General features: G+C 33.9%; 1 protein-coding gene across 1 annotated transcript; it reads left to right on the top strand.

The window, feature by feature from the left end:
- Positions 1-3,408: 3,408 nt before the first annotated feature.
- On the top strand, positions 3,409-6,210 carry LOC146526626 (uncharacterized). Its single transcript, XM_085206918.1, has 3 exons — positions 3,409-3,772; positions 3,836-3,964; positions 4,961-6,210. The coding sequence occupies exons 1-3, from the start codon at positions 3,409-3,411 to the stop codon at positions 6,019-6,021; spliced, it is 1,554 nt and encodes a 517-aa protein (XP_085063044.1). The 3' UTR covers positions 6,022-6,210.
- The last annotated feature ends 4,836 nt before the right edge of the window (positions 6,211-11,046 follow it).

Below are 11,046 nucleotides of genomic sequence, written 5' to 3' on the forward strand. Positions count from 1 at the left end.
GTATGTCTTCATTATTCAATTCAGGAACACCTATTATTTCTATATTCTGCTGTCTTACCCATTGTTGCTGTTTTGAAAATTGACAAGTCAGTTCGCTTACACTCTCCTCCAATTTACTAACTTGTGTTTTGAGAATATTGTGCTCCGCAATCAATTTTTCATGCTCACTTTGTAATGTATTTTGAGAAGTTGCCAAATTCAATAGTTCCGAGGATAATGTAGTTAAATTATTTTTTATTTCCAATAGTACAGTTTGCTTTAATTCCGCTATGATATTGTTTTTAAAATCAGTCAATTTTTTATCCAAAATATATTCCAAATTTTGTATTTGTAGTTCTTTGCAGTTTTTATTCGAGTATTCGGCAGACGGAGATGTTTTCTCTGCGCACTTAGGACATATGTAGGTTTCCTTATGCTTCACTGACATCTTTTTAAAATTAGCGTCACTTATTCTTAAACATGCGTAATGAAATTTTTCCGTACAAGAAGAGCAACATATTTCTTCTTTTTTTAATATACTTGATGAACATACACTGCATTTAGAGGACATTGTTAATAATTATATTTTAATAATTTGATAACCTATATTTGTTAAATAAAAACAACTGAGGGTAACTAGCTAACTAACTAAGCAGTACACTCCACAAGACGCAGATGCTAAACTGTCTCGTATTAGTATTGTAATAAAGTCCAAAACGCCATGCAGATCGCGGCACTGACACGTTTTAATCGAACAATGTCTGCGGTTAGACTTTTCTTCGAACTATTGTTGACTTTTATTTCACTGATATGATATTATTTATTCACTAGACACTTTCGAAAATTACTTTAATGATTAGAAATCAAGTTTAATTATTCACTATTATTGTTCAATGGTTTATATAACTTTAAATGACATATAATTTTAAATTTACAAAAGGAACGCTTAACTGTGTGTGTAGCTCGTACACGCGCTCACGAAGAAGTGAGCGCGTGTACGAGCGAATTATTATAGACAATTCCCTATCTTGGTCAGTACAGATAGCTGAGGTTAGCCGTAAATTATTTGCCACTATCGGATCGCTCAAACGATGGAAATATTTCCTACCTATAAAGACCAAAACTGCTCTAGCTCATTCACTACTGTTACCGATTTTAGACTATGCTGATTCGTGTTACCCAGACTTATCTGAGGAACAACTAAATAAACTAGAGCGGTTACAAAATCTATTATCTTCGGTTTACGTAAATTTGATCATGTTTCTGATCATCGTCGTCAGCTTGGATGGCTTCCTATCCGACATCGCCGAAATTTCCGCATGCTGACTCTCCTCTATTCTATCCTGTACAACTCTCTCTCTCCCTCCTACTTAAAAGATCGATTTTGTTTCCTAGGTGCCGATTCACTTCTTCACCTCCACCTTAGATCCCGTTGTGATAATCTCCTTAAATTACCAACTTCCCATACCCTATTTTATTCTAAGTCTTTTACTATGAAATCTGCAATTCTTTGGAATGAACTTCCTACAGAAGTTCGTCATTCCAAATGTCTATACAGTTTTAAAAATCGTCTGAAAGAGTACTTATTTAATTTAGTATAATAGTTTATCTTTATTTATTTTTTTTAATATTATGTGTCGGAGACTAAGGTGATTGGGACCGGAGCTTGTTCCGATCCCACTTCTGATGTAGACAGATATGACCGACATCGTACTTCTAATTCGGGCGTGGTAATTATAAGAAATGTTATCTTACTCTTGACGTGAAGCTTGGAGCAGTGCCGTGGACTTGTGACCACAACTGTAGGCTTAAGGGATCCCTTTACAGTACTAACACTCGCCTTTCACTGCTCCAGCCCAGTATAATTGCAAATAGGTCTTAACCACATTTGTAATTGAAGTAGTCGAGGTTGGCCAGCGGTGGAGCACGAGTAGTGCACCGAGCCGTGGTAGAGCCTCGACTGAGCGTACGTCCGTGCGGTTGGTTTTATGTGATTGTCATCGATCGGTGTGACGTCAGAGTGACAGGCAACACCATCTGGTTTTGACAACTGGCAACTTAAATAATCTGCTTCCCTGATACGGCCAATCCTGACATGCGCGCGTCCTCGAGCGCTTTTGCCTTCAATAGTGCTCGATTTAGCCTGCCTAAGAATAATAATCCAACCATACCACTCCTACTGAGATCACTACTACTTTATTCCGCTCGTCCAATCCTGACACATTAACCTAACACTATCAAATTGAACAGGACGGGCGAGTCCTTTCGACCAATTCGACTAACTAAACCTTCGACACAACCTAAGGATGAACCGGATGAATGTGTCTCTTCGACCAGCCACACGTGCATGACCCTTCAAACTTTCGACCCTACGACGCTACGACCAACTAACCCTTCGATCAACCTAAAAATGAAGTTGATGAATGTGTCCTTTCGACCAGCCGCTATCAGCTGCATGGCCCGGACAACACTATCCCTTCGACCAACTAACCCATCGAACAACCAAAGAATGAAGCGGATGAAATTGTCACTAATTGGATTAACACCATTTACTTAAAATAATTAACTGGTTACTGGCGACCAAAACCCTAGTTGAACTTAAATATTAAGCGACACTAACCTTTACAATATTCGGAGCCATTACTTTTCTTTTAATACAATTTGAAATATACGGTACGTTCACTAACTATTTTATTTCTCTTAACAATTACATCTAACTTTATAATCACTTTAAAAGAATTAACTAACCTCTTTACTTTCTTTAAACAATCTTTACCTAATATGTCACTTTCAAATATGTCACTTTTTTAAAATTAAATTACCAAATAACTTCCGTTTCTTTAATTTACACTGTTATATGCTGCGCCATAATTATGGAAACAACTGTATTTCACCTTTTTTAAAATGAATTACGTTCATAATGATTTCATTGTAAACCTTCTATAAAATTAGTGACCTACCGACATAATTTTTTAAAATTTGAAATATTTTTTTACATTTTTCATTTAATACGGTGCGTATTAGACGGGGCGTCGATACTTTAAGAATCTCAAACTAAAGAAATTAACGTAACTAACGAAACGAACAGACTAACGAAATTATTTACTACACTCACGCGACGTAACTACGTATTTACACACTCACAGAACGGTAGACTATTGAAAGTGTCGAAACATTACTTACTTCACGTGAGAGTGAGGTTCATCCCACTTCTGATGTCGGAGACTAAGGTGATTGGGACCGGAGCTTGTTCCGAACTTGGAAGTTTATCAGAAAATCCCTTTACAGGGAAGAGAAGTAGATTCTAAGGAATCATATACTACAATTCCAAATGAAATTAAATTGGATAATTCAATAAATTTCAATGAAAATTTCTGTGAAGAGAACTTCAAAATTTTTATTAACCATCTCGATTTCCAAAAACAGGCAATGATAAATGATTTAATATTGAACCATAAATCTGTGTTTGCAAAGGATAAGTATGACATTGGAAAAGTAACGGAGTATGAAGCACATATTGATCTATTAATAGACAAATATTGCAGTAAAAGGCCATATCGTTGTACAATTGAAGATAAGAAAGAGATAGAAAATCAGATTACAAAGTTATTGGAAAAAAATATGATAGAAGAATCATATAGTCCGTTTGCTGCCCCAGTTACACTGGCTTATAAGAAAGAGGAAAATAAAAAATCAAGGTTATGCATAGATTTTCGAGATTTAAATAAAATTGTAGTTCCACAATCACAGCCATTCCCACTTATTGAGGACCTATTAGTTAAAACAAGAGATTGTATTTTTTTTTCTACACTGGATCTAAACTCTGCATTTTGGTCAATTCCTCTTCGTGTTTCAGATAGGCATAAAACAGCATTCGTCACACAAGAAGGTCATTACCAATGGACTTGTTTGCCATTTGGTCTAAAAACATCTCCGGCAATATTCCAGAGAATAATGTGTAACATAATCCGGAAACATAAGCTTGGTGAGTTCACAGTATGCTATATTGATGATATTTTACTGTTTTCAAAATCCTTTTCAGATCATATTAGACACTTAAAACAGTTATTTGAAGCAATAAAAATTGAAGGGTTAAGATTAAAATTTTCCAAGTGTACATTTGCAGCTGATTCAGTTAAATATCTGGGCCACATTATACAGAACAATTCAGTAAGGCCTTTGAAAGACAACTTAATATCAATAAAAAACTTCCCTACTCCAAAAACCCCAAAAAACGTTAGACAGTTTTTGGGGAAAATAAACTTTTATCATAAGTATGTCCCTAATATAGCGGTTAAACTGGAACCATTACATAACTTGTTAAGAAAAGGGCAATCCTTTAATTGGACAAAAAACTGTGAAGAAGCATTTAATGAAATGAAACAAATATTGTGCTCTCAACCTATATTAACTATTTTTAATCCAAATTTACCTATTTACATATACACTGATGCCAGTATACTAGGAGTGGGTGCAGTTCTAAAGCAGCCTCAAGAAGACAATCTTGTGAAACCAGTGGCATATTTCTCGAAAAAATTGAGTGATGTTCAAAAAAGAAAGAAAGCTATATATCTGGAATGTCTAGCAATTAAAGAATGCGTAAAATATTGGCAGCATCTTTTGATAGGTAGGAAATTTATTGTATTCTCAGACCATAAACCATTAGAAAATATGAATATTAAGTCGAGAACGGACGAAGAATTAGGGGATCTGACATTTTATCTATCCCAATATGATTTTCAGGTTAAATATGCTCCAGGAAAATACAACCTCGAAGCTGATTGCTTAAGCAGGAACCCAGTCCTGGAACCAAATGAAAATAAGGATGAACAATTAAAAATAGTCAACATAATAAAAATAGAAGATATCTTAAATGATCAGGTAAATAATAAAGAAATACAGTATAGGAAAAATAAGTTAATTACTAAAAACAATGTTTATTATAAAAAAGTAAAAAAAAAGGAAAAAATTATTATATCAGAGAAATTTAGTATACAATTGATGAAAAATGTACATACAAACCTAGGTCATATAGGAATCAATCAAATGCACAAAATGATCAGTTCACTATATACATCAAAAAACATGACCAAAAACATAAAAAGGATATGTGAAACTTGTATAATGTGTATAAAGAACAAATCAAGAGGACTAAATAAATATGGTTTGATGTCTCACTTAGGTCCTGCCACAAAACCCTTTGAGATATGTTCTATTGATACTATTGGTGGCTTTGGGGGTTCTAGGTCCACAAAGAAATACTTACATCTACTATCAGATCATTTTACAAGATATGCATATATTTTAACATCAAGTACTCAAAATGCAAATGATTTCATTAGACTAGTAAAAAGCTGTGCAGAACCTGACCACATTGGCGTAATTCTTTCAGATCAATACCCCGGAATCAATTCAAAAGAATTTAAAAAATTTTTAGATGACAAAAATATTCCCATAATTTTTACAGCTGTGAACTCGCCCTTCTCAAATGGCTTAAATGAAAGACTGAATCAAACGTTAGTTAATAGAATCAGATGCAAGATTAACGAAAATAATACAAAAATAGCATGGACAACTATAGCACATCATTGTGTTAGAAACTATAATGAAACTATACACTCTGTCACAGGATTTCCTCCAAAATATTTGTTAAATGGCACAGATGTCACTATTTTGCCAAATGAACTTAAACTAAAAAAGACAGAATATGATCTTACTAAAGATAGAGAAAAAGCTCTGGAAAATACAATCAAGTCTCATAATTATAACAAAGTGATTTATGATAAAAATAGAAAACATATAGATTTAAAAGTTGGTGACATTGTTTTTGTGGACAATGGAAATAAATTAAATAGAAGGAAACTTGATGAATTGCGAAGCGGTCCCTATCAAATCATGGAAAAAATATCAAACTCAATTTTCAAGATAAATACTGGTCATAAAAAATCTGAATCAAATTTTTTCCACATTTCAAAAATTACTCCAATGCCTCTGCTTGAGGAACCTACTTTGGGAGGGAGATGTAAAGACAATTACATGTAATTCTCTTTAATTTTTAATTCCTGGCCATAGACGTAACTACGTCTATGGTTTGAAAAAGATAATCTGTACAAATAGTTAAGCTATACAAAACTGTCAACATAGATCTTTTTAATTAATTTTGCTGAACACGTGTAACATAAAAATTTGTTAGAAGTAATAGACATTAAATGTCGTTTCTTTAACGAGAAACTCAGTGTGTTTTAATTACTACTATAAAATAACATTCACATTATATATAATATTTAATTATATTTCATAAAATTTGCACTGAGACGTTATCCCCTTTCTCCTCATTACATTTTATCCGTAATGTTTCAAAGGTTGTCTGGTGGAGATTGCTTAAAGCAATAAGACCGCCTTTGCATACGTGTTTTTCTTTAAATTTTATTTGTGTTGTTCTTTCTATATATTTCTTTTATGTGTGCAATAAAGTATATTCTATTCTATTCTATTCTAAAATGATTCCTCACCGCTGAAATGCGTAAAAATGTTCAGAAAAAAGAAATGAAGAAAAAAATTTCAGAAATAATAAATAAAATTATTCCTCACCGTAAACCTTTTGATACTATAATAGTATGTTTTCCTTGGAATGTTCTTTCTCGACAAATATCTCGTCATCATTGAAATATAGTTAATAATACGATAATATATCCAATAAATAATAAGTTTATATTAAAATTATGAAATCATTTTACTAAACCAGTTACTAAGGTTATTACTCCAATAGCTCCTGTTAAGGGTCAAGGTCTATAGTCAACTAAGTGATAGGGATGATTATGATTAGACATTAATTTACTTCTCTAGAATAAAGAGTTCTTAAAATAGAAATTACATAAGATTGAATAATTGCTACGGCAATTCAAGAATTAATAATAAAATTTGAACAATAATTAAAATAATTAATAAATAATTAAGTATATTAATACCTGTATTACTTAATTCCAGGTCGAATAATATTACTAATAGTTTCAATTAGTACTATAAAAGGTATTAAAATAGTTGGTGTTCCCTGAGGAATTATATGAATAAATATATGTTGTGTATTATTTAATCATCCATAAATTATAAATCTTAATCATAATGTTAAAGATAATGAAAGGGATATATTAAGATGACTTGTTCTAGTAAAAATATATGGGAATAAACCTAAAAAAATATTAAATAAAATAAAAAAGAATAATGAAATAAAAATAAAAGTTGATCCATTAATTCTATTTGGTCCTAATAAAGTTTTAAATTCATTATGAAGTTTATTAGAAATAAAATTTCATAATAAATAATGACGATTAGGAAAAAATCAGAAAGATAAAGGAATAAATAATAATCCAATAAATGTTCTAATTCAATTAAATGGGAAATTAAATAAATTTGTTGAAGGATCAAAAATTGAAAAAAGATTATTTATCATTTTCAAAAAAATTTTTTGAAATTATTTTTCTTATTTTTTTTTTAAATTAAAATTATTTTTATAATTAAAAATAAAATAATTTATAATTATTAAACTAATAAAAATAGAAATAAAAAATAATAATGAAATTATTCAATTGATAGGTATTATTTGAGGAATAAAAGAATATTACAAAAAGTAATAATTTAAATTTGACATATTTATGTTATTTATTAACTAATTCTTTATCATTAGAAGTAAATGCTAATTCACTATAAAATGGTTTAAGAGACCAGTACTTGCTTTCAGTCATCTAATGAATAATTATTAATTCAATTAATAAAGTTTTTTATAGGGATTCTTTCAATAACAATAGGTACAAAACTATGATTTGCCCCACAAATTTCAGAACATTGACCATAATAAATTCCAGGACGATTAATAAAAAATCTAGTTTGATTTAATCGTCCTGGATTAGCGTCAATTTTTACTCCTAATGATGGAATTGTTCAAGAGTGAATTACATCTGTAGCTGTAACTAAAATACGAATTTGATTATTTATAGGTAAAATAATTCGATTATCAACATCTAAAAGTCGAAAATTATTTAAATTTTCATTAGATTGAATGAAAAATATATGAATCAAATTTATAGCGGTTGAGATGTGATACCACTATTTAATATGATCTTATTTATTTTACACTAAATGAGTAAAATTAAAAATCCAAATTTTGTGGAGAAATTGTCCAAATTTATTTAACTCACAGATACGTGAAGAGAAAATAATCACAGAAGGAAATAAAGAAATTTAAATAAATACCAATAGAAAATACAAGCTAAACTAGCACGTAATGGCAAGAAGTTAAGGTTGAGAATTGAATGCAAGCTAAGAGAGCAATGGATACACAAGTGAATGTCGCAAGCGATTCTAGCCGACTCTTTAAACGTGGCGATGCTGGCTAGCAGCAAACACGCATAGCAAAAAAACTCGGAACAGGTTTGAATTGTTCCAATGCGCTGCGTGCGGATGATTCTAGTAAATGTAATAATATTAATTTTGAATAAGTAATGTTCCCTACAGTACTCCCCCCGAGAGACCTGGTTAAGGGCGATAGTAGTCTGGAAACTTGACTCTTCTTCCGCTTCTTGTCCGCTTCTCAAGTGTCTGCTCCACGTCAGATTGAGAGATAGCCTTTGGTGCTGTTATTATCCTCTTTGATGCAGGAACGGCCTCTCTCGTAACATATGCGGGCTTGATCCTGTCCACACTAACGTTATTAGGCTTACCACATATGTCTATTTTGAAATATTTAGGAGTCCTCTTGAGAACCTTGTATGGGCCTGCATAAGGTGGTTCCAGTGGTTTGCGGACGTGGTCCTGCCGTAAAAAAACATGTGTTGTCTCTGCAAGGTCAGCTGGCATATAAAAAGGACCTGTCCTATGCCATGACGTGGGCTTCGGTGAGAGTCGTGCCATACCAGCACGAAGACGAGTGACCAGATTTGTGATATCTGCTGTCCTGTAATCCTCCGAGGGTGCAAGAAATTGCCCTGGAAGTCGAAGGGGCTCCCCGTAGACCAGCTCAGCCGCTGAAGCCTGAATATCATCCTTCCAAGCGCTACGGATGCCCAGCAGCACTAAGGGAAGTGCTTCCGTCCAGGTCGAAGAGGGATGGCACATGATAGCTGCCTTCAGCTGACGATGGAGTCTCTCGATCAAGCCGTTGGAAGCTGGATGATACGAAATAGTCGTAAAGTGATGTGCACCAACCATGGCTGATAGTGCCTTGAAGAGATGCGACTCGAATTGCCGACCCCTATCGGTTGTAATTCGAAGAGGGCAACCAAATCTTGCTATCCAACCAGAGAGAAGAGCGGCAGCACAGGAATCAGCTGTGATGTCCTTAAGTGGGAATGCCTCAGGCCATCGTGTGAAACGGTCGATGACAGTAAGGCAATATCTGAAATCAGACGAAATAGTTAAAGGTCCGACGATGTCGAGGTGGATGTGTGCAAACCTCGATGTAGGAGTTGGAATTGAGGATAAGGGAGCAAGGGTATGACGGTGAACTTTGCTCTTTTGACAAAGTACACACTCTCGTGTCCACTCTCTACAGTCTTTGCGAATCCCTGGCCATACGAATCTCTGTGTAACCAGCCGCACTGTAGCTGTCCTACCAGGATGGCTCAAGCTGTGTGAAGTTTCAAAAACTTGTCGGCGAAACTTCTCAGTAATGAACGGGCGCGGAGAAGACATTGATACGTCACAGTATAACTTCTGGTTACAGTGTGGCAAATCTACCTTAACCAGTTTTAACGATGAGCCTTTTTGAAGCAGACCTAGCAGTTCAGGATCAGTATCTTGAGCAAGTGCTAGAGCCTGGTAATCGATAGATCGACTCACCTCTTCCAGTCGTGACAGAGTATCAGCCACTACGTTCAAACGTCCTGGTAAGTATTGAATAATAGTTGTGAACTGAGAAATATAATCATAGTACCGATATTGGCGCGGTGAGCATTTCTCCCTGTTAATGTTGAATGCATATGTGAGAGGTTTATGATCCGTGTGAATCACGAAGTTTCGAGCCTCAACCATGTGTCGAAAATATTTAATGGCTTCATAAATGGCTAACAGTTCTCTGTCGTAAGGACTATACTTCTTCTGCGCAGATGTTAATTTTTTAGAAAAGAAACCAAGAGGTTGCCATACGTTATTAACACGTTGTTGAAGAACTGCTCCAATTCCGACATCAGAAGCATCAGTGGCAATAGCTACCTCTGCAGAAGGATCTGGGTGAGCCAGTAATGTGGCTTGAGATAAACAAGTCTTACATTTTTGAAAGGCTTCCATCATCTCCGGCGTCATAGTGATCGGCTTAGCTCCTTTCATCTTAGGTCCTAGAAGCGCAGCATCTAATGGTGCTTGGATATTTGCGGCATCGGGAATAAAACGCCGATAAAAATTGAACATACCGAGGAAACGTCGTAATTCCTTAGTAGTTTTCGGCACACTGCACTCCTCTATGCTCTTTACGTTCGTCTCTAAAGGTATGTCTGTGAACTTAGCAGAGCATTGTCCAGCAGATCAAAAAAAAAGTGGAGTTCTCTTCGCATGCACCTGAGTTCTATAGTTCCTGATAGATTTTATAAATAGTTCTGCCGTTTTTACCCCTGAAAAAGTTATGTAAAAAAATGATCTGCTAACTTCCCGTGGCAGATCATTTTTTTGCAAATAAAAATCGGGGCGAGATCTGCACTCATAGGGATGAATAAAATAGTTCCTGATAATTTTTAACAATAGTTCTGTTAATTTCACGAAGAAAAAAATTTTTAAACAGAAAAAAAGAACGTTCGTTTCGAAAAAAGTTCGAAAGGTAAAGTAATTTTTAAAATTAATAAAATGATACTCAGACGCGAGCACTCTTTATTTTTCAATAGAATATAAGTAGTTCTACAATATTTAGCCTGAAAGAAAACCATAACTCTGAAAAAACTGCCAGCAGAGCATAGTTGATTGTATGAAATATTGAAAAATGTCCATTTCAACTCTTCATATGTAAAAGTACTAAATAATTTATTTATGAATGTGCTCAGACTCGGGAACTCTTTAATATCTAACAGAATATGAGTTGTCCTA

Source organism: Heliconius melpomene, unplaced genomic scaffold (genome assembly GCF_056956725.1).
Source record: "Heliconius melpomene rosina isolate 202511_hmr_F unplaced genomic scaffold, ASM5695672v1 ptg000039l, whole genome shotgun sequence".
Classification (NCBI taxonomy): domain Eukaryota; kingdom Metazoa; phylum Arthropoda; class Insecta; order Lepidoptera; family Nymphalidae; genus Heliconius; species Heliconius melpomene.